This window comes from Notechis scutatus, chromosome 4, assembly GCF_049901735.1.
Source record: "Notechis scutatus isolate UNSWTSFEM ecotype Mainland chromosome 4, rNotScu1.2, whole genome shotgun sequence".
Classification (NCBI taxonomy): Eukaryota; Metazoa; Chordata; class Lepidosauria; order Squamata; family Elapidae; genus Notechis; species Notechis scutatus.
The window spans coordinates 91562900-91587678 of record NC_142012.1 but is presented as its reverse complement, the minus strand read 5'-3'; the positions used below and the strand labels follow the sequence as shown (position 1 = coordinate 91587678).

The following is a 24779-nucleotide window of genomic DNA, read 5'->3' as shown; positions in this document are numbered from 1 at the left end:
AGTTTGAATTGTTCTGGGGGTTGTGCAAGGAAGGGGCTTGTGTCTTTTGGTAAATGGTGGTGAGTTCATCCTATGATGTCCTAAACCTTAAGTGTCATGGCCTGTTCTTAGAATTTGGGTGGAGGAGAATGTAAATTTTAATTCCATCCCTGGAGGTGAAAGTCCTTTGTTTTGTGAATTGGCAGGCCCAATCTTTCTTTCTTTTTTTTAAAATAAAAGTTTTATTTAAGTTTTCACAAAACATGCAAATACACATAAAATATCTTTTTTTTTAGAACAGCGTGCCCCAGGGTTATCACTTCTCCATACAGACATAAACTCAATACATATTTATCTTGTACATTCTAATCCATATCTTATAACTATTTTTGCAATTTTTTTCAATAGCTTTTCCCTTTCTTTACTTCCTATAGCCTTATTTTAAATTATCTCATTCCTTTCTTAATTCAATTATATATCTTTTTCTAATTTTTAAAATCTTTCTAATCAATATTTTTATAATTTTGTCTGTCCTGTTTACAATTTCATAGTATCTTTTCTCATAAAACAATTTTTTCCCTGTAATTACTAGACTGGAGTGAAACACCTATGTATCTTTTTTCAAATCTTGTTTAAAAATTTACACCTTTACAGTTATAACATTCAATTTCTAACCTCTATTTTATAACACATACCTATTTTCAATTGAATTCTGCTTGGTACGTTCCCTTAAAAATACACACTAAATTCTTAAAAGAAAAAGTATATATGTATATATATCTGTGTATATATGTATAACAATAGTAAATGGATATAATTATTCTATTCAAGTACAGATCTGCCATTAATATTAATAACAATCTTTTACATTTCTATTTCTTTTAACAAACATTACCGAGTAATATCAGTTGTCTTTCACTTTAATCATCTATATTTCATATTTTACTTATTACTGTCTTTAAATAAAAGACCAAACAATAGTTATTAACAGTAGTCAACAAAGTTATTATTCTTATTCAAGTTCATCTTGTCAACTGATAAAAATCTTCCATGTTTCTTTTCAGTTTTTTTTAAACGTTCTTTTTAAATCATTGAGAGCCTTATTCTCTTTACAAACAAATATTCCACTACACATCAATAGAAATTTTTTCTATCACTTTAATCATCTAACGTATTTTCTAACCCTTTTCTGTTTCTAATATAACAATGCTATCCCATGCACCCTTGCAGAATCCTCTCAAGTTAAATTTTAACCATTGTCTCTGTGTCTTTTAAATAGGTTTATACCTTTAATTCTTATATGCTTTTCCTGTACCTCTATATCTTGTTTCTGTCTTTTGTAGCTTCTTTTCCTTTCCCTTTTCCCTCTCTTCTTCTCCCTCCCCTTTTTATTCCCTTTTTCTATCTAATTCTCCTTTCTGTGATCCTCCCTTCTGCTTCTTCCTGATATTATGATTACTTTTCAAATTATTCTTTTTTTGGTTGTTACTTCAATGCTTAAGTTTTTAACTCCCTTTCCCCCCTTTCTCTTTTTTACCCTGCTTAAAATTGCTTGGTCATTAAAGATGGCTCCTTCGTTGTCCCGCCCTTCTTGTTCTGCCAGTGTTTCTTGTTGTTTTTCATAGTTCAAGATCTCCATTTCTAAAAATTGAAATACTAAGCCAAAAGATCCTCTTCCGTCTTGTGCTTCTTCTTTTTGTTCTTTAAGTCTCATTTTTAACTCTTCAAGGAGTGATGCCATTTTTTAAAAAAATTTAAATAACCCCCAATTGATTTTATTTTGATTCATTAGGATCCTCCATCCAAAATTCCAGGAATCATCCAATAATCCAAATCTGTTTCTTGCTTCTTTTCTCACTTTCTCTTTCCAGGGGCTTTGTTCTTTTGTAACAAAGTTTCAGCTACAATGTATCTTTTACAAGCCTTGTTAAAATTCCACTATCAATTTTTTTGAAGTTCCAGGTGGTCTCCTCCATTTTCCAGATTCTACCCTCTTTTTTCCTTTTTCCCTCCGCTGCTTTCTTTCTTTTTTTAAAGAAAAATTTTAAATTATCCAAGAATCTTTATCCATTTGACACTTTATTTTCAGCTAGAAATAGCCTATTAATGTCAAAGTGGATTAATATCAATTTCTTATCTGAATCTCTTCTTCTTAACATTCCAAGTCAATAAAACTGTCAATGTGAGAGGAAAAAAAGCCAATTCCGTTTCCTTTCCCTTTCTCTTTCACTGCTTAAAATCTTTTTTAGGAATAGTATTAGTCTTTAAAATTCAGGTTCCAGGTAACTTAAATAGATGTTCTCCATTCAACCCAGTCAGTCAAACTTTCTCCTTTAAACTTCCTCCTGCACAATCTTGTCCCGTCGGGTTCTTCTTTGAGGTGGCCATTTCTGACCACCGCTGCAACCGCCTTTGGGAAAGGGAGTGATGGCCAGCTGAGGAGGAGAGATACGGCTCTCCTCAACCCCGCTGATGGGTCCCCCTTCTTCACCACCTCTACGTGGTGGCTTCAGCCCCAAATCCGGGCAGCTTGGGGCGCTCCAGCGGCGAGCACGGATCAAAACCGTGCACGATCGCGATTTCGGTCTGTCGCCGAAGAAGCCCAAACCGGAAGATAGGCCCAATCTTTCTTGATGGGCACAAAATATCTGTTGGAAGCCATTAAGAAAGACTGAGTCTGCTTTCTGTCTTTAAAGGCATGTCTCTCCCTTTGGGGAAATAAAATATTTGGCTTCTTTTAATATTCCCCAAAATATTTCATTCTTCTAGGAGTGAGGAGATTCCCACAGTGTATATGTATATGGATGTGTGTGTGTGTGTGTATTCACACAGACACACAAACACACACACATATGTATTAGTATCATCAATGAAACGAACATGAATTTGGGCAAATATGGGTCAGGAAGAGTACAATTTAGTGACTCTTTAGTCCAGTGATCCCCAACCTTTTTTATGCCGTGGCCCGGTACCGGCATCAGCTGGGCGCCGCGGCCCGGTACCGGCATCAGCTGGCGCCGCCATCTTTTTGATGAAAAAGTGCTTCCGGTGAGCTTTCTACCTGGAAAAGCTCACCGGAAGCACTTTTTCATCAAAAAAAGATGGCGGCGCCCAGCAAACCAGTGGCCCGGTAGGACTTGTTCCATGGACCGGTACCGTCCGCGGACCGTGGTTGGGGACCCCTGCTTTAGTCTTTAGTCACTCTTTAGAACAACAAATTATCTCTCCCTCCCTCCCTCCCTCTCTCCTATCTATTATCTCTACCTACCTACCTATCATATTAATCTATATATCTATCTATCATCTATATCAGGGGTGTCAAACATCACCATGGCGGCATCACATGACATATTGTGATCTTTTTCCCCCTTCGCTAAACCAGGTGTGGGCATGGCCAGCGCATGATGCATCCGGTCTGCAGGCCACGAGTTTGACAGTCCTGATCTCCCTCTCTCTCTCTCTCTCATCTATTGTCCACACACATATGCAGATACATATATATCAGTGGTGGGATTCAAATTTTTTTACTACTGGTTCTGTGGATGTGGCTCGGTGGTCCTGGCATGGTTTGGTGGGTGTGGCAGGGGAAGGATACTGTAAAATCTCCATTCCCTCCCCCCTGCTGGGAGAACGTTTCTGCAAAATCCCCCTTCCCTCCCCACCCCACTAACCTGCTTTCCAGCTCCGTTCTCCTGTGCAGGGCAATAAAAGGAGACCCAGACGATCAGCTTGGACCCAGGAGGCAGAGAATAGGTGGGGATGGGGCCAGTCAGAGGTGGTATTCCGAACTACTCAAAATTTCCTCTACTGGTCCTCTAGAACTGGTCAGAACCTGCTGAATACCACCTCTGATATACATGTGTATGTTTACACCACACACACATGTGCCGCGCGCATGCACGCACACACACACACACACAGAGATACACACGCACACACATGCACAAAACATGAGTGGCCAGATACCAGTTTGCCAGTACAGACTCAACATAGATTTGACCCCAATGGAAAAGTATTATGGTCACTTTTGCCAAGCAAAAGGTCTGACAGCAAAGAAAACTGTCTTCAAATAATAAAGAAGAAAAAGGAGGTGAAAATAAGAAAGCTAAAGGCGAAAACAGGAACAGATGAAATTTCAGTCTAGCAACACATTGATCACAAAAACTTCTTCCCTCACCTCTGGTGCTGAAATAATGCTTGGGGGGGCATTATCTATTCAAATCAAATAGAAAATACCAACACAAGGCTGTACTAATAGAGTCAGTGTGAACTTCTGCAAGAAAACAACCAAGCTCAGAGACCACCAAGGAACCCTCATTTCAATCCTGGGCTACAAATATTCTCCTTCATTGAAACTGGGAGCAAGAAAAATAACATTCAAATTCCGACTTTGCAAGAAAAAATGCTGAGTGTCTTTGGGCCATAAAGTGCTTTTCAATCCAGCCTGACTAGTTTTCTTTAAAATGGCAACTGGCATGTAAAAAGAAAGATTTTCACCCATGCTGGCTGGGAATTCTGGGAGTTGAAGTCTACAAGTCTGAAAGTTGCCAGATTGGGGGAACCTGCCACATTCTGCAATTTCCTGTTCTCCTTCTTCTCCTCCCTCCCTCTCTTTTCTCAACACTTCACCTAACATTCTTGCCACCTGCAATAGATCAGAACAGGTTTGGCCACCTGATTCTTGCTTCTATATCCAGGCATGCTTCCCCGCTGTCGTTTTCCTTGTTACGGCCCATTTCTTAGAAATCAATTTCTTCAGAAGCAATTTAAGGCAAAGGAAAGCGCAGGTGTCTTTTTTTGCTTGTGTTTCACCATGTGTGCTGCACCACGGGTGCTTTCAAAGAAAGGACACACTTGATTGTTTCTGCATCCTTGCATGGGTGAGCCGGGTGGGGAGGCTCACACGACCCGCTGAGGGGCTTATGAGTCAAAGATTCAGTGGGAAATGTAGCTTTAGAAAAGTCGGTCCTCCACCAAGCCATGCCCACCAAGCCACCCCCACAGAACCGGTAGTAAAAAAAAAATTGAATCCCACCACTGTGGCAATAAGACTAAAGTGCTGGCTTCCTTGCATTTTTAATCCTGTCTTAAATGGATTACCAAATCTGCATTTCTTAAAGCTGCCTCCTCAGTTTCTGCTGGTGGGGAGGGAGACTTGGAGGCGGCTTGCTGCCTCTAAAATAACATTGTTTCTCCATTTCTCATTTAGGGAAATATAATATTCTGCCTTTTTAATATTTCTCAAAATATTTCATTCTTCGGGGGGGGGCTTCCCACCCCAGTTACTGTTATGTATCACTTTAATAATCTTTTGGAGGGGATTATCCGTGATAATTACTTACAGTATTAATTCTGGTGGGCCTGAAAGCTTCTGTATATTTTGCTACAGCTATATAACAGTGTGCCTCATTTTCCCCTAATTTTCAATATTTCCTGGTGTTTGATATATTAACTTCCTATCCTTTTGCTAGCTGAACCAAGTGGTGTGTTTATATTTGCTTGGATCTGGACATAGAAATTGACTGAGAGTGTGCAAACTACCCACAGTAATTTTCCAAAACAGATTACTTCATTTTTAATCTGTATGACTAATAAGAAGTAGACTGTGAATACTAATCCAGAAGTAAAAGTTAGGTCAGCTTTTGGGTATCACTTTTTCAGATCTTTCTTTCAGGGTTATTTTCATTCTTGGGGAGCAGTGTTACACACAGCCTGATGCAGTTCCCAAGGAATTAATCATTCAAGCAAGATTTCTTATCTCTTCGGGTTACCCCTGTGCATCTTGAGAAGAGCAACAATCTAAGATATCCTTAGACTTTGCTAGATTTTTCTGAGAAGAAACTGTTGAGAAATGCAAGAAATAAACTGGAGGCAGTGTCAGTTTTTTCCCATTATAGCATGGACAAAACAATATGTGTTAAATATTTAATAATAACATTTTGATATATACAGAGATGGAGTTTTTTTCCTCTTTATTGTGTTCACTCTCTGAATGTCATAAAGCTGTCTAATTTGGATGCCTTTTAAAAAATGTTGCATAAGTTTTCCAGGATGCCTTTGAAGCTCTTATTTTAACTGAGTAGAATGTAAATATTATTTGATGTTTAATCAATGTTATATTAATAAACGTGGTGGAGTATTGCTGGCCCCCTTTTTAAACCCAAGAACATAAAACAGAAAATCCATATTTTACTGAATATCATTACATGCACATATTTTTCTGCTTAAGTTCTTTAGGCTGTTGAATCCTTTTCAGGAGACAAACAGATGACACCTGTTATTTTTCAAGATGAATTGGACTATAATTGCCACAATTCCTAGCCAATTATGCTGCAATACATTTGCAGCTCACTAAATTGGAAAAAATGGCTTAGCAATAGGGGAATCATATCCCGTCCATTCTTCAACAGAAAATAGCCATTGAGCTACAACTAAAACTTGTAGCTTTAATGTTTGTTAGAACTAATCTTCGATTTCCCTCCCATTTTTTTGCTCCTGTTTTACCCACAAATGCTTTCTTTTAGAAATGTTCTTCATTTTTATGTTCTTCCTTTCTGTGTGTGAAGATTTTTTGAAATGATTAAAATTTGTGTTGCTTTAGCAAACTCAATTTCATTCAGGGCCGCATCAGGGTTGTGTTTGTCTGTGGAGGGCAGGGGTGACGTGGCCAGGTGGGCATGGCCAGCTAGATGACACTCATGTCTGGAGCGCCTGTGGTGGCCTGGGCGTGCTCCAGGCTCTGTTCTCGGCTGGGATAGCCTCTGTAGCGCTCTGGCAGCAAAAATGGGCATGCCCCCCCCCCGGGCTCCATTTTCTGTGGGCCAGTCCTTGGGTGGCCCCGTGGGCCAGATCTAAGCACTCCGCAGGACAGATCCAGCCTGCAGGCCTTCAGTTTGACACCCCTGCTTTAGCATATAGGCCAATGGTGGGGAACTATGGCTCTTTTATGATTTGTGGGGTTCAACTCCCTGTCAAACCTGAAATGGACATATATGTGTAGCCATTTTAGTTAGGCTTAGTATATATTCTTTTTCTTACTTTCTCTGTGGCAGTCATGGGGGGAAGGGTTTCGGGCTTGCCACATTCCTAAAAGGGGGAGGAGTGGAGATAAAGAGAATTGTTTTGGCTAGGTGATTCTTCTTCCCATGGGAAACAAGCTGTCCGTGCTTATGCCTCTTGAGGTGGAGATTTATGACATCAAGCAACGTTGAATTACTTCTATTGGAGAATGTGACTTTTGGGGGTTGTTTCTAACTTTTAATATTGTGGGGTAATTCCGGGTTATGTCAGATCTGGAATTACTATGGACCTTGCCAATTTGATGCTTTCCTAAATAAAAGAATTTGTCTTGGAAGATGACTTTGTTTTATTTTTTTTAAATGGATTTCATCACTTGGAAAACTGACATTATTCTGGATACTGGCTCAGTGTTCTGACTCAACCAGGTTCCCAGAGAGCAAACACAGACAAAGGCAGTAGCCCCCACCTTTTAAGGTTTAATCACAATTCTGTTCCTTTTCAGATAAAAGGCTGCTTTCCAAAAATTAGCTCCGACAAGAAAGAGCCTTGCCAAGTTGTTTGTCAAGGCTGCCAAAAACCCAGAGATAAGAACTAATTTACAGAATTCTTCAAACATGAACTAAGATGTCCACCAGTTGAGTTTCAGAGCTTCTTTGCTATCTGCAAAGAACGCTTTTCCAAACCTGGCTTTTATCCTCTTGAGGGAGGGGCCATTACCTTGTAGCCTTACTCCCGAGTCGCCTGTGCTGCTATAATTGTACTTTCCTCCGAGTAATCCTTCATGCACATGCACTTGGCACAGGCTCCTTGGGAACCTCCTCGTCACTGCTGCCAGCCCCCACAATCTCTGAAGGCAGCAGTCCACTCCCTGATGGTCCTGGCCCCTCATCAGAGTCATTGCTCTCCTCAGCCATCTGCACCTGCTGCTGGCTAACCACAACACTTAGGAATTTTGGGAGTTCAAGTCCACAAGTTATAAAGGGACCATAGATGGTAGACAGAGGTGGTATTCAGCAGGTTCCGACCAGTTCTGAAGAACCGGTAGTGGAAATTTTGAGTAGTTCAGAGAACCGACAAATACCACCTCTGACTGGAGATTTTAGAGTATCCTTCCCTTGCTACGCCCACCAAGCCACCCCCGCAGAACTGGTAGTAAAAGAAATTGAATCCTACCACTGACGGTAGAGGAAAGAAACTGTCAATCCTGTAGCACTCTCAGTAATTAACAATGATTTTAAACAGAACAGTAGCCACAGAGAGTAACATTGGTAAATGGTTCCATGTCAGGGATACAAGCCAGCTCATTAACAGAGCAAACACACAGCAGTATAAGATTGCAAATCTAAACTAGTGGCATCTTTCTGTGGTAAAATAATAATCTTTTTTTCTTTTGGCTACACCTCATGTTCAGTGAATTCAAATTTTTTAATATAAGGATACATTCAAAATTCATATTCACATGCTTAAACCATATTAGCAAATTAATGGATGTAAGTTCGCTTCAATTATTTTACAATTCCAGCATACTGAAGTCAACAACTAATCCCTTTTAGCATTCATTCTGTGTGGCATTCTAATAAGCTTGGAAGTAGATCTTTCCTTGAATTAAAATCATCTTAAATTCACAGGAGAAATACTTAATCTGTAAAACCCTTAACAAGTGAATTGCACTAATCCAACTTTTTATTCCAAAATTCTTAAAGAAAGTGAATATCTAGTTTAGATTGAAATACTGGTTCAGCGAACCAGGTGTAACCTTAACATCCGGTTTGCCCGAATTGATCCGAACCAGTAGAATCCCACCCCTGGTTGTGTTTGTCCTGGGGGGGCATGGTGGGTGTGGCCAGCTTGACATCACTCGTGTCAGGGGCACCTATGGTGGCTCAAGCACTCTGCCAGTGAAAACGGTTCCCATGTCTTGGGACAGCCTTCTGAAAGCCTCTGCCAGCAAAAACGGAGCTCGGGAGGGCCACTCGGTTTTCGCTGGCACAGGCACCGCAGGCTGGTCCTTTGCTGTTTCCAGGGCACCCTTTGTGGGCCCATGGTCCTTGATTTTGACCCCTCTACCCTAGAGTGTATCTTGCTGATCCAACTTCATGATTGCCTAAGTGGAACATTTCATCTGGATCCAGTTTACTCCGGCTCCAACTTTGGAATGGCAGTCTCCTTCTTAGCCACTACAAGGTTTTTGCTGGAAGTAAGATTTATAGAATGATTCTGTTGGACCTCGACTGCTCTTGTATTACTGACCAGGGGTGGACAACTATGGCCCCTTTATGACCTGACGACTTCAACTCCCAGAATTCCTGAGCCAGTTGAAATCCACAGGTTGTAAAACAGCCATAGTTGCCCACTTCTGTTATTGACTATAGTATGCTTCTGAACAATCTTACTGAACTGAGGCAAGATTTTGGGGGAGGTTATTGTGTGGTGATTCTACGTTTCTCCTTGTGGATAGATTTTAGAGTTAGACAGTATGTTTGAGAAATCTTCCTGGATTTTCATCTATGAATCTGGTATTTCAGTATCTGCACAAAATCACTCGGAGAAGCCACTTGATTTCCCAAACTCAGGTTCTTTATTGTCAAAATACAGAATCTTGACAATTACACTCTGAAAGGAAGAAAAAAAAAGGGGGGGGGGAGAAGGCAGGGAAGGGACATTTCTCAAGAATGTCTCTCCCACCTCCCAATAAACTACAACTGGGTTTTACTATGCTGTAGCTATTTAAAATGAGAATTTCATGCAGTTTTTTTTAGATTTTTAAAAATAAGGCAGCAAATAAACCCACGTTTTACTTTTACTAAATATTCCTATGGGTGCCAGGTTGTTCCAGGGGCAAAGATTAAATATAGGTTTCCATTTAAATACACAACACAGTAACACTTCATTCACAGGTCTACAAGGGATCAGCAAATTATAAAAGTGATTGTATCGCCTGCAAAGTTCCAGTCCTTTTATTTTCTCAAATGGGAATAAACTCATTTCTGATGAAGAATAATGGCGAACTGACATTACTGTTCATATCTACCGTATAAAAACCATTCTTCTGAATTTTGTTAAATTCAAATGTTGAAATTATATCCCACCAGTCATTTCCTGTCCTTTTAATCTCCCTGCTAAATTTAGCAAGATTCCATTCAGGGTGCAAATCGTTAAACCTGCTGGGAACAGTCAAGGAAAGAAGACCCCATTAGTAGCCACTATCTCAAAGAACAAGGAGTCTTTCAACAGACTCAACTGATTAAAATGGGAGTAAGGAAGAAGCCACAGAGATATAGAACTTTATCAAAGGAAGCCACACTTCTTTTTCTATGCCAGTTACTCTATCACATTTGCTTAAATGTCTTCTGGTTTGGAAGTGGGTAGTTGGCCTGTTCCCATGTCACATACTCATGCATTCAAGCTAAGGCCTGAACAGGACAGCACATAAGGTAACTGACCAGTGAAACGGGATGACATTTCATCCGCTTTCTATCTCTAGGCAAATGTGTTTATGTGGGAGACACAAAATAAGTGTTATCTAACAGTCTTCCCAGGAAGTACAGAAGTTGGATCAAAATCCCTTCCTGGATTACAGTAATTTAAGCAACCCAGTTGCAACTATGGAGATAAAGAGGCTTGCTTGGTGAGGGGTCCTTGGTGCTCTCTGAACCTGGTTGTCTATGAAGATTCTCAGTGTTATATGTGGAAATTATATATTATAAGTTATACCTGAGAAAATGAAGAACAGAAGGGAAGCCATACTTATCCAATATTTGAACTATGAAATGATTATTGGACAGTTATATAACTATATCTAATAAACATGTACTGTTTTGTAACTTATGTTTTAAAAATAAAATGTAAGGTTCTTGGCTGGAATAGGTGTTTGTAATCTTGGCTTATAGATAAATGTGAGAGATGCTGGGTTCTTCTGACCCAACGGAAATCTGTTAATGATCCATTGTGCTTAGATAGTCATAACAGGACCATAACAGGAAGCCATGAGAACGAGAGTAGTTTCCAAGGACAAGGAAACTGGTGGTATGCTACAATAATAAGGGTGTGGCATAGGGAGATATGTAGCTTGGATAGATTGTGAATCCAGGAAAGGGGCAGAGACTGTATATTTGAACCTGTATATAAACCCCAGCCTTCCTGGGAACCATGTCTCCTGCCATGAGCAGAATTCCCTTTTGCTAAAGCTTAATAATAAAGCTCTTATATATTGTTCACATCTCCAGATTTCAGTTGGTTTTTTATTATTATTATTATTATCACACTCAGTATTCCAGGTCAGGGGTCCCCAAACTTGGCAAGTTTAAGACTTGTGGACTTCAACTCCCAGAATTCATTAAGCAATTCTGGGAGTTGAAGTCCACAAGTCTTAAACTTGCCCAAGTTTGGAGACCTCTGATCCAGGTCATGCTTGTCCCAATGGTGCTTTTCAAGAGGCAACTGGGCTTCCTTTATTTTTCCTTGAAGACACTTCGCTTCTCACCCAAGAAGCTTCTTCAGTTCTGAGCCTGGTTGTTTTCTTGCAGACATTTCATTACCCTAACTAGGTAACATCATCAGTGCTAGTGATTAGCATTGATGATGTCATGTAGTAGTTTGGGTAATGAAACATCTGCAAGAAAACAACCAGGTTCAGAGAGCACCAAGGACCCCCTCATTTCAACCCTGAGCTACAAATATTCTCCTTTATAGGTTTGCTTGGTTTTTGAAGACTGGGATTAACTAGTGCAAACTCTGGAGGTGCCTCCTTTAGTTTTCTTCATAGGAATATCCAGCAACCATTCTTTGGATCAGAAAAATACATTTCATACAGTCCTCATCTAAAGGCAGAATGTGTATGATCTGATCCTGGCACTTTACCTATCCATCTGTGTGCAGAAATATTCTGCAATTCCCAAGAATCTTTATTGTTTAGAAATTTCCACTAGTTTTATCTTGAAAGTGGCATTTGGTGAGTGTGTCTTCCAGGACTGTGTGTCTAAAGATGCTTCTGCAAAAACGGCTGTCAAAATAACTAACAAGCAAAATAAATAACAAGCTGTCAATTCAAGTTGTACGGTAACAAGGGATGAAATGGAAAACTCCATAATTGAGGACAACAAAAGTAATCCCAGGCTTCTTTCTTCAGGGTGATTAAGGAACAACAGAGCACTTCATTTCAAGAAAGATACAGCTAAAGATGCTTCATAAATAAAGGGCACAAAATCCACAAATGATGTCACAGGCTACTGGAAGCACAAACCAATGTAAATCAAATAACTGTAACAAATTTAAATATTGTTTCATACAGCACAAAAATTATCAGAAGAATTTACTTCCAGGTAGATAATAATAGTTTTGAACTAGAATTAGATTTACATCCATATCTTTACCGAATAGCTTAGTTTATGTAGGTGAAGAGCTGACGGAACTAGTGGGTGGAGTTAAATTTGTCATCAGCTTAGAGTTGTTATATTCCCAGAAACAGTCCAAGTCTAACTCCTCTTAAATTCTGCTGACACTTATCGCCAATTAAGTACTGAACTTTACTTGACTAGATTCTTGTGTGTAGGCTTGAATAAATTTTCTATGTTGTAACTTAATGTATCATCCTAATCTTTTGCACCTGACAGCTAATAGGTTATATTTTGTACTCTTAAGACCACATTAATCTTTTAGAGTGTCTCTGAATCTAGATGTATATTTATCCTTGATGTATTTAATTGTCCTCTGCAAACACTGTAAGTAAAGAAACAAGTGCTCCTTGGTTTTCCTTGCATATAAGTGGAGAAGATAAAACATGAAAGAATGGAATCTAAATTCACCCAAGTTGAAAACTGTTCTTTTTTCATGAACTTGCAAGCAATTTTCCAATCACAGATTGATTTCCTCTTTTCTCAGCTATACACATCCACACCATCTAAACATTTCCTAGGCACACAGTTGGTCACTTTTGCCCTTCCTCTTTCTCTGTGGTTACGGCCTAGAAAGGCACTGTCCTCCCTTCTCTCCTTTTCACCATTCAATGAAAAGTGTCCTCTCTAGTCACCTATTTTCTACAGATCCACGGTTTAGCACATAATAGTTCTGGCTGCAACCGCCATCACTTTGCAAAAAAAAAATCATCACACTTTTTGCAACTCTGGAAGCTCATAAACCTAACCCATGCAGAGCGATGCAGCTTAGGAGTGGTTTAGCTCAGCAAATGTGGCATTTCCTTTCCCTCTTTCACTGCAACTTCCTACGGCTGCAAATCCAGGTCAGACGTGGCTTCAAATTTGTGGAACAGTTGGAGATGTCAGAAGGTCAAACTTGATTAGTGGCTTGGCAATTACCCGAACCTCCTCATTCAATGGGTTGGATTTTAAGTTCACACACTGCAGAGATTCCATGCAAGCAAGTTTCTCAACAGGAACATCTATAGGAAGAAGAAACAGAATGTTGAAACGCAATTCATCTATCAATGTTCCTTTTAAAAGAAAGAAATTGGTTAATGTTACTAACAATCAATATATATATATAATCAATATATTCAAAACATTAATTTGAAATGCATCTGAGGAATGTAATACAGTGACAAAACTAGCGATATTTTTATAGTAGCAGAAATTCTGAGTAGTTTGGGGAACCAGCCAATACCACCTCTGACTGGCCCCACCCCCATCTATTCTCTGCCTCCCGAGTCCCAGCTGATTGGCTAGGTCTTCTTTTGTTGCCCTGCACAGGAGAATGGAGCTGGAAAGCAGGTTAGTGGGGTGGGGAGGGAATGGGGATTTTGCAGTAACCTTCCCCTGCATGCCCACCAAGCTACGCCCACCAAGCCACGGCCACAGAACCAGTAGTAAAAATTTTTGAATCCCACTACTGATCAGGGTATATCACTGCCAGTCAGTTATTCAGACCTAAGATTCACCTTTGTCTCCCCAAATATATTAAAGGACTGGTTTTAAATTTACATCTGTACAGAGTTAGGCCAGGTGCACCCATCCATGGATAAGAAGGTTATAAACTGGACTTCTGGGGAAGCAATGGTAGCTTTGCTTTTGGCAGAGTTGATGACTGTTACAGAACAAGGCGCCAACAGATGGATTGACACCTCAAAACTTCTCCCCAGATAAAGGAGGGAAGCTGGGATCACCCAGAAGTGCTCAAAACAGTTGCTCCCTTGGAAAAAAACCATAAAATAGCAATCTCCTACAGGTTTGTATTATTATGTATGTTGGGAAAGATTGAAGGCAAAAGCAAAAGGAAATTACAGAGGATGAGATGAGATTTGGGCAAACCCTGGAAGATAGTGACGGACCAGGGGGCCTGGTGTGCTATGGTCCATGGGAATCACAAAGAGTGGAACATGACTTGTGTCCCAAAAACAACAACACAGGTTTGGAGCACTGGGAGCTGAAGGGCAGTCAACTTTGTTCAAGCTGCAGCTGGGAGTCTTCAATAAAATTAACTTGTGGGACATTCTTTCAAGAGATTAAAGATGAAGGTTTTTAATTTGTTCTTGTTTCTGGTAGCTCTAAACGAATGTGCATTGACTAAGTTTAAATGATGAGGGTTTAAATATTCGTTTATACATAAGAGATAAAATATGGGGCAAAGAAATTTTTTGTTGTGTTTTTAAAGAAAATAAGCTACTGTATTAAAAGTAAAGCAGTATGAAATCGATTTATTTCATTAAAATGAATATATACGTGTTGTTATTTCTGGTAACTCTTAATGGAGTTTTGCTGGTTAAGATCGAATGACAAGGCTTTATAGTTTGTGTATAGATAAGAGATAAGATATGCAATGAAGAGATCTTTCTTTGAACCAAAAGTGTCTTTTCAAGAGGCAACTGGACTTTCTTTGTTTTTCCTTGAAGATATTCCGCTTCTCATCCAGAAGCTTCTTCAGTACAGTTGCCTTTTGAAAAAGCACCTTTGCGACAACTATGATCTGGAGAACTGAGGATCTCCATAAGACATTTAGATATTTTTGGTTGGAATGTTAGAAAAAGTGATAAATTATTGAAATTGTCTTGATGTGGCTTCCAGTTTGAGCTTCTTCAGTGACAGACCGAAACCGCGACTCTGCGTGGTTTCGATCCATGCTCGCCGCTGGAGCGCCCCAAGCCAGCTGGTTTCGGGGTAAACCACCCCGTAGAGGTGGTGAAGAGGGGGGAAACTGCCTGCAGGGTTGAGGAGAGCCGCATCTCTCCTCCTCAGCTGGCCATTACTCCCTTTCCTGAAGGCGGTTGTAGCGGTGGTCAGAAATGGCCACCCCAAAGAACTCGACCGGAAAAGAATGTGCAGGAGGAAGATAAGAAGAGAAAGTTTTGGTTGACTGGGTCAAACAGCAAAAGCAACAAATAAGGTACCCTGGAATTTAAACTATTAAAAAAAAAAAAATAACACTTTCCCCAAAGAAGATTTTCAAGCAGCGAAGGAGAGAGAAAAGGGAAACGATTTGGGTTTTTTTTCTCCTCTTCTTTTCCCTATACTGACAGCTAAGAGCCTTAACCAAGAAATTGGAAAAAAAAATCCGCTTTGACATTAATAGGCATTTAAGCTGAAAATAAAATGTCAAGGGGATAATAAAGATTTCTGGATATTTAAAAGCTTTTGAAAGCAGGAAAGGAGAGAGAATAAAAGGGCAGGATCTGGAAGGGAGGAGACTGCCTGGAATTAAAAAGAACTTATAGCAAAATCTCAACAAGACTTCTAAAAGATATATTTTAACTGAAACATGGCAACAAAATAGTAAAACCCCAGGAAGAGAAAGTGAAAAAAGAAGTAAGAAGAAACAGCTCAGGAGTATTTGGATTACTTGGTGACTTCTGGATTTTTGGTTACTGCATTTGAATGACTAAAATCAATCGGGTGGTTGTTTAAAAGTGTTTAAAATGGCACCACTTTTAGAAGAACTGAAAACGGAACTTAAAAAGTACAAAGAAGATGCACAAGAAGGGAGAGGTTCTTTTGGCTTCGTATTTCAATTCTTAGAAATGGAGATTTGGAACAATGAGAAACAACAAGAAACGCCTGCAGAACAAGAAGATTGGGACAAAGAAGAAGCCATCTTTAATGAACAAGTAATTGAACAAGTAAATGAACAAGAGAATGAAAAGTTTTAAGATTTGGAAAAACAACCCCCAAAAAGAATAGTTCGAAAAATAAGTATAAAATTAGAAAGCAATGGAAGAGGGAAATGCAGAAGAGAGAATTAGAAGTAGAGAGACAAGGGGGTAAAAAGGGGAGGGAGAAGAAGAGAGGGAAGAAAGAAAGGAAGTTATAAAGGACAGAAACAAAATATAGAGAAACAGGGCCTTTTTTGAGATAATGGGTGAAAATCTAATTGAAAAAGGTTCTGCAAAGGTACATAAGATAGTATTGTTATATTAGAAATAGAAATAATTTCAGAAAATATGAAACAATGTATGATTAAAATGATGGATAAAATAGTTATTGTAATTTAGTGGAATGTTTGTTAATAAATAAATGTAATAAAATGAATATTTAATAATTTATAAAACATAAGCGAAGAGAAATAGGGGAAAAATTAATTATGGAAAGATTATATGTGTCCCCAAGGAAGTAAGATATTTAATGGAAAAGAAATGTTAAAGATGTTAAGACTTAAATGAATATTAATGATAGAACTGAATTGGAATGGAATGAGGGTTTTAATTACATATATTTATAATCCTTTTTTTAAAGAATATAGTGTGTCTTTTAAGAATGTACCAAGCAGAATTTAATTGGAATTGGAAGTTATGTATTATATTGAATGTTATAACCTTAAGGTATACATTGAAGTTTAAATAAGAGTTGAATGGATAAAATTAAAAGATAAAAAGGTGTCATACTCCAATTAGTAACTACAGGAGAAAATTTGTTTAATGAGAAAAGATAATATGAAATTGAAACAGGACAGACAAAAGTATAAATATAATGATTTGAATTGAGATGAGATAATCAAAATAAAGTTGAGAAAATTAAAAGATGGTAGAAGCTATGCAGAAAATGTAAAATAGTAATAAGATATGGAATAGAACACAAAAATGAGCATGAAATTGAGTTTTGTGTTTGTATAAAGTTCAACCCGGGACCATGCTATTTTCAAAAAAGATGTTTTACTTGTATTTTGTATGTGTGAAAACCCAAATAAAAAAAAATCATACATCTGATTATTAAAAAAAAAAAATCATACATCTGTGTCTGTATAAAGAAGTGTAACCCGGGACCATGCTATTTTCAAAAAAGATGTTTTACTTGTATTATGTTTTTTGTGTGTGTGTGAAAACCCAAATAAAACTTAAAAAAAAAGAAATTGTCTTGATGTAAAGGGAAGTCATTTCTCTTTTCTTATTTCTGTTGTCTTTGTTGTTCTTGCCACTTTTTTTTTTTACTTTTTATATTTTTCTTTGTCTTAGTTTTTATCTGTGTATTTTTCAACTTTAATAAAAAGTTAAAAGCTATAGGCTAATATAAGCGAATAACTGGCTATAAGCTAATTCATGCATCTTGAAGCCTTGAAGCCTTAATAATGTAAATAAAATTAAGCCAGGTTGGGTTTAATTTAATAAAAAGCAGCTTCCTATTTTTCTATTAAACTCACATACAGATAGAAAAAGTATCTCCATTTAAAAAGAATCCCCCAAACCTCAGATAATACTTTGAAACAAATCTTTTAGTTTGAAATAAGTACTTAAATGTCTTTATAGCAATGCTATGGACATAAATATTTGTAAGTAATTTTGAAAATTCTGCAGGACTGAAAATTCTGATGGACTGAAAAATACTTGGTTTCGCCCTGGGATGTCAAAATAACATTACAAACATTTAATAAGAAAAAATAAATAAAAAGGCTAGGAGTTTAAATTAAATAAACAAATCACCCATCCCAATAACAAACATGATGGCCTGTTTTAAAGGACTGCTTTTAATGTCGGACACGGTTTCTTCAATCTTCAGATGAAACATGTTATTTAGAACATGGCAAACATCCAAGTGTGGAAAAAAAAGGAAAATCATCAATACAATAGATGCCACATCTATAGAGACCAAATTTGTTCTTACTGATGAGTTTTTATTCTTATACTCTGTAATAGATTTATCTCCTTTCAGAATGTCAAGGTCTCCAGCATATCCACGTTGTCTCCAATGAAAAACCTGCTTATCGGAAAAGCTAATTTTTCCCCACTTAATAAACATCTATATGTAAATTCTTTTGTTTGGCTTTATCAGTGTGGTATAGACAATCTGTTCTAAAAATCCTACTTGTTATTATCCTTTCTGAGGATTTTTTTACACCAAAGAAATGATCTAAATTAAGCTAGTAGTATGTATTAAACAAAAGGAACTTGATAAATTCCATGAATGGGTGACTAGATAATAATCCCAGAATTGTAAACTAGGCTAAAAGAAAGAAATAATCGTGGGGGAAAAAGCTTATGCATTTAAATGATTTATCTTTTAGGATTAACAATTCTCCCCCACCAGTTTGCAAACAGTAGACATAATTTGAAATAAAGGTACAATACATATTGCTAAAGAAATAAACAAGCATAGATCTCAGGCTTAATCCCCAAATGGCATTTGGTAGTAATATTTTTTTGGGATAAGGGGAAAAAATCAGTGCCAATTTCCTATTATTGCCTTTTCATTAGTGAGCTAGAGCAATTTGTAGAAAAAACACAGGTCCCTAATTATATAATTATGGAAACATTTCGCCATCTTACTATTTTAGACTGTATTACGATAAAGACAGTTAATAATGTTTAAATCTGTTTTTTTAAAATATTTAAAGATTTGGGGCTTGCTTTTGTAACAAACTGCGTTTATTTCGGAAAGGGACTTTAAACTATAAACTATTGCTGAGTTTCTCTTTCAACATGAAAGAGAGGGTGGGTGGGAACAATGATCAAAAAGTAAAATTAATAACATTACTGTTTTGAAGCATGGCTATCTTACCCAAGGTCAGCCAAAGGGTTCTATGTATCTTTTAAGGGATTGCTTGCATATACATTATGCGTACTTGCACATTTATGAGATTTTCCCCTCAGGGATATCATGTAGGAATCCTGCATTGAGATATGCATGCATCTTTCCCCCTCCCTGAATATCAACATTTTTCAAAAATAGGAATGCTTTTTGCTAGGAAATGAGAACTCTTTTATTTTTAGGGCAGCCATCTCTACCCAATTAGAGAAAACTTCCATAGAAAAGGTGGCGAACAAATAAAGTTGTGAATTAAAATTAAACATCCTTGCTTTTATGCAAAGCTAAAATACCTGGCCTTTTGCTCATATTTGAAGACTGGCCTTTCTTTTTACTTCAATGGCAGTAAATGTTGCCAGCCCCCACTTTGGACTTAGCAGTTTTCTCAGGTCAGAGGACAACTTCGGAAAGAAGCTTTCTTTATTCCCTCAAACTGGAAAATCATTTAAGGGCAGGAGTCATTCAAAGTGTTTTGTTGACTCTTGCAGAATTTTTTTTTTAAAGTTAAAGGAGTCAAGGGAAGTGACAGGTTATGGGTGGCCTTTTATTGCTCTTTTTCAAAAAAACACACATTAAAACAGAAGACTCTGGGGAAAAGTATCCTTCAAAGCTGAAATAGGAAATCAGGAAGACAGAGCTGGAAACAGGTTAGAGTTGTTTAGCGGGGGAGAAATAATAATAATAATAATAATAATAATAATAATAATAATAATAATAATAATAATAATAATAACAACAACAACAACAACAACAATTTATTTGTCAAAAGTTTACAATATAACAGAAACAAGAATAAATGTAAGTTTAAATACAAGAAATAGGAACTAATAATTGGAGACAATAGGACAGGGACAGTAGGCACAATAGTGCACTTATGCACGAGACAGTATATGTCTCCCAAATTAAGAAAGGTCGTCGTAGGGCATAAATAGTAAAGATATAGATCATATCTATCTAAAAAGGTTAAATCATGGCAACTGGACCAAAGCTTGTTAACCTGAGATATTTCATTACTCATCCAAGTAACTTAATTCATCAAAATAAAAAATTAGGCAGAGAGCCAGAGTCACTGGAATGCCTCACCAAATGCAGGGGTTTCTCTCCAAAATGTACTTCAATATGTCAATGAAGACTCAATCATCCAGGCCGAAACTATCTAAAAGGGTTAAATCATGGCGACTGGACCAAAGTTTGTTAATCTGAGATGTTTTGTTACTCATCCAAGTAATATCATCAGTCAAAATAAAAAATTAGTTAGGCAGAGAATCAGAAAGCCATTTGAATGTACTAACTCACATATGCTAACTATTTTTTTATTTTGACTGATGAAGTTATTTGGATGACAAACAAAACATCTCAGATTAACAAACTTTGGTCCAGTTGCCATGATTTAACACTTTTTAGATAGTTTTCGCTTGGATGATTGAGCCTTCGTTGACATAGAGGAACAGATGTCACATGTTTCTGTGGCTCCACGTCACTAGATAGAGATAGACAGTATAGTACAGCGATTAAGGTGTTGGAAGAAAGTTTGAGGAAAACAAGTTTAAGTCCTCCTTGGCTATGAAAATTCATTTCCCCTTGGTTCAACCTTCTTCTCAAGGCTGTGGTAAGATTAGAATTTGGCAATAAAATTAGGATCTTGGGAAAAAGTTTGAATGGACATGTAATCAATAAATATTTCCTATGACCATTGGAATTTTATATATTGGAGCCAAGAATGTGGTTGACTCAAGGAAGGTCACAAATGGTGATCACATGACCTGTAAACATTGTAAATGCATGCTGGTTGCCAAAATGCCCTAATTTTGAGGAATGTGACCACAGGGATACTGTGATGGTCATAGATACAAGAACTGGTCATAAGTCAATGTTTCAGTGCTGTTGTAATTGTGAATTCTCATTAAAAGAATGGTTGTAGGTCAGGGATTACCTGTATATGGATAAAGATGACAGCAGAATCTATTCTCCAAGACCCATGGCTTCCCTCTGAATATGTAATTGCCAACCTTCTGGTCTACTAATGAGAAAAAGTATGCTTGGGAAAGCAATGGGTCCTCCAGGAGTTGTCATACTAGAAAATGCGACAGACAATCCAAAAGAAATAAATGTAACTATCACTCTGGAGAATTCACTAATTTCTTGTGCTACTTGGAGCGTGAGTTCTTCCTTGTTATGACAGTTTATGGGGGTGAGGGTCTATGAGAAGACAAGAAAACACAATGGATTATTTCTCATTAAAAATATAAAAATATTAAAAACCTTCAGATTTCTTCACCCAATTCATTATTTCAAGAAAAAGATTTTGAGATTATTTATTAATTCTATAGAAATGTATGGAATAGATCAGATGCTTCGAACAAGCCCATGAACACAAAAAAGTTCTATCTTGCTTGTCTACTTTAATCCCTAATACGTTTATCTAACCCCAGACAATTTGTGGGTGGTGCAGTGGCTCAGTGCTTAGGTCTCTGGGCTTGTCAGCTGGAAAGCCATCAGCCTAGGTTCGAGACCTGAGCACCACGTGAAGGGGTGAGTTCCCCTCCTTGTCCCAGCTTCTGACAACCTAGCAGCTCGAAAGCATGCAAATGGGAGTAGATAAATATGTACCATTTCGGTGGGAAGATAACAGCACTGTGTGATGTCATGCTAACCACATGACCGTGGAAATGTCTTCGGAGAGTACTGGCCTTGAAATGGAGATGAGCAAGGCCCCTTACAGTTGGCAACAACTAGCAGAGTAAAATCTGCAGGGATTGTATCTCTCTCTCTCTGTTTACCAAACACTTTGTATATACATTTTAAAAAAAATCAGTCATACTGGATATGGTCTTAGATGAGGGGTGTCATACTCAAGGCCTGTGGGCTGGATTTAGCCCACAGGATGTTTAAATCTGACCCGCAGAGCCGCCCTGGAATCAGTGAAGAACTAGCTTATGGTGCCTCTGCCAGCAAAAACAAAAGTCCTCCCCCAGGCCCCATTTTCAGCCGTGACGGCCTCCTGCAGCTCTCTGTCAGTGAAAGTGTGGGCCCCCGACCTCCATTTTCACTGGCAGAGGGCTGCACAAGGCTATTGCAGCCGCCCCCTTCTCCAGATCAAAAACAACCCTGATGCAGCCCTCAAGGAAATGAGTTTCACACCCCTGTCTACAGAGGAATTATTGAGTCTATCATCTGCACCTCTATAACTGTCTGGTTTGGTTCTGCAACCTACCAGGACAGACATAGACTTCAGAGGATAATTAGGACTGCAGAAAAAACAATTACTACCCACCTGCCTTCAATTGAGGACCTGTATACTGCATGAATCAAAAAGAGGGTTGTGAAAATATTTACAGATCCCTTACATCCTGGACATAAACTGTTTCAACTCCTTCCCTCAAAACAACGCTATAGAGCACTGCACACCAGAACAACTAGACACAAGGACAGTTTCCCCCCCGAAAGCCATCACTCTGCTAAATAAATAATTCCCTCGACACTGCTCAACTATTACAAAGTCTGTACTATTATTACTGTTAATAGTACTCTTCTCATCACTCCTTATCATCCATCCCCTCCCACCTGTGACTGTATGATTGTAACTTTGTTGCCTGTATCCTTATGATTTATCTCAAAGATAAGTCTGAAGATCCGTCATGAGAAATTCCACTTCAAGTTAATGCTCAATCTTTCTCAAGTTGATTTTCTTACCCCTAGTTGAAAGCAGTGCAATTCTACCCAAAATGTAATCGTCTACTTTCCACAGCAAATGGTCCTCCAACTGCATCGCAGTTTTATTGTTAGTTTGGGTTCTTTTTCAACCGTGGTGTATAAAAGATGTCTCTTTTGCTGTGTTTTGTTTAATGGGCAGATTTTTTCTCAACTTTGGCAAATTCAAGACATGTGGACTTAAACTCCCAGAATTCCCCAGCTGGCTGGGGAAGGAGTATTACACTGAAAGCCAGTGATATACCCAGGCTAACTGTAGATGCTAAAATCCAGAAAGCCACTAAGTGGAGGTAAAAGAAAAAATACACAAAAGTCTCGCTCTGTGCTCCCACCTAGAGGCCACCCCAGACATTGCAACCCATATCTGGTAGCCCAGGTTTTAAGGTTCCTATCTTGACTCAGACAAACTGGGCTCCCAAAACACCAAACCAAACAAAATGCATTAGGTATTACTGTACAACATTCCCCCAGAGTATGCCTTCTTGTTACTGTAACTTTGTTCTGCAGCTCTCAAGTCTTTTATTAGCTTCTCCAGTATTGTGCTATCTACTAGAGAAACTATGGATCATTGTTGGTTTCTGAATTCTACTCAGCTAAAACTACCATGGCTTTAATTTAGTGTGTTAGGGAAACAGACCACAGGAGAAATTCTATGTCTGAGTTTAAATTGTCTTAGAAAATTAAGAAAAACATTGAATTTTATCAAGGTGGGCTCAGATCGTTTTTAAATTTTCTGTTGAAATTTATGAAGTCTCTTGCATCTTTGTTTGTTCCACAATATCCAGATCTTTGTGCTTCAAGGTGCTTTTAATTTCCAAAATGCATCACCACCTTTAAAATGTTCAGACTCCCAATAGTTGAATAGTCATTGGTCAAGGTAAATGAAGCAGCAAAGTGGATTATTGCATCACTGTCCTGTGGGGGGAAATTACCACTTTGACCACTGATTCATTGTCCATCCTCACTTCTTTTCCGAGGTTCATAAAAATGAGTTTAAGCACTGTTTGAACATTGCTTAAATGAATAAACAATTGATTCCACCTTTGATTGAAATATTTAAGAACTGGGACATTTCCCCCGAAAGCCATCACTCTGCTAAACAAATAATTCCCTGAACACTGTTCAACTATTTACAAAGTCTGCACTACTATTACTGTTAATCTTCTCATCACTCCTTATCACCCATCTCCTCCCATCTGTGACTGTATGACTGTAACTTTGTCACTTGTATCCTTATGATTTATATTGACTGTTTCCTAGTATGATTTGATTGCTTATTCTACCCTATGACTATCATTAAGTGTTGTACCTGATGATTCTTGACTCTTAATGAATGTATCTTTTCTTTTATGCATACAGAGAGCATTTGCACCAAGACAAATTCCTTGTGTGTCCAATCACACCTGGCCAATAAAGAATTCTCTTTCTTTCTTTCTTTCTTTCTTTCTTTCTTTCTTTCTTTCTTTCTTTCTTTCTTTCTTTCTTTCTTTCTTTCTTTCTTCCTTTCTTCCTTCCTTCCTTCCTTTCTTTTCTTTTCTTTTCTTTCTTTTTCTTTCTATCTATCTTATCTATCTTATCTATCTATCTATCTATCTATCTATCTATCTATCTATCTATCTATCTATCTATCTATCTATCTAGCGGCATGGTGACCTGGAAGTGAAAACGCTCACCTCCTATTTGGAAGGTTGAGAGTTCTATCCTAGGCAGCAACAGATGTTTCTGTCTCAGGGCAGAAAGAAAAAATATCTGCTGTGAACTCTGTGTAGGCATCAGGAAGGGCATCTGGCCAGTAAATTCTCAGCTCAACTCGGTTGACGTGACTCTACCCATAGTGGAAAAAAATTCAAGAACTGGGACATAATTGTAGGGACTACAGAGAAGACCTTGGAGAAAATATTCAGAAAATGAGATGATCACAGCATGTGCAAAAAACATGCTCTGAGTTCAGGAAATAGGGGGAGTATTAGGAATTTGCTCTAGCTGGCTTCTCTCTGACTCTTTGGGGGGTATAAGAGGAAATGAAGGGAAAACCAATTAGGTTTGAGGATTCTGTTACATAGTTTTCATTTTCTTATGGAGTTTGCTTCCTGAACTGATCAACTTTGA

At 38.1% G+C, this 24779-nt stretch overlaps 1 protein-coding gene across 3 annotated transcripts in view; it reads right to left on the bottom strand.

Annotated features, from left to right (window-relative positions):
- Positions 1-9554: 9554 nt before the first annotated feature.
- Positions 9555-24779, bottom strand: part of LRRC20 (leucine rich repeat containing 20) — a 77706-nt gene continuing 62481 nt past the window's right edge. For all 3 annotated transcript variants that reach the window (XM_026681258.2, XM_087964099.1, XM_087964098.1), the window contains exon 5: positions 9555-13396. In XM_026681258.2, the coding sequence (XP_026537043.1) occupies positions 13251-13396 (146 nt within the window). In that variant the 3' untranslated portion in view covers positions 9555-13250. The remainder of the gene's footprint in view (positions 13397-24779) is intronic.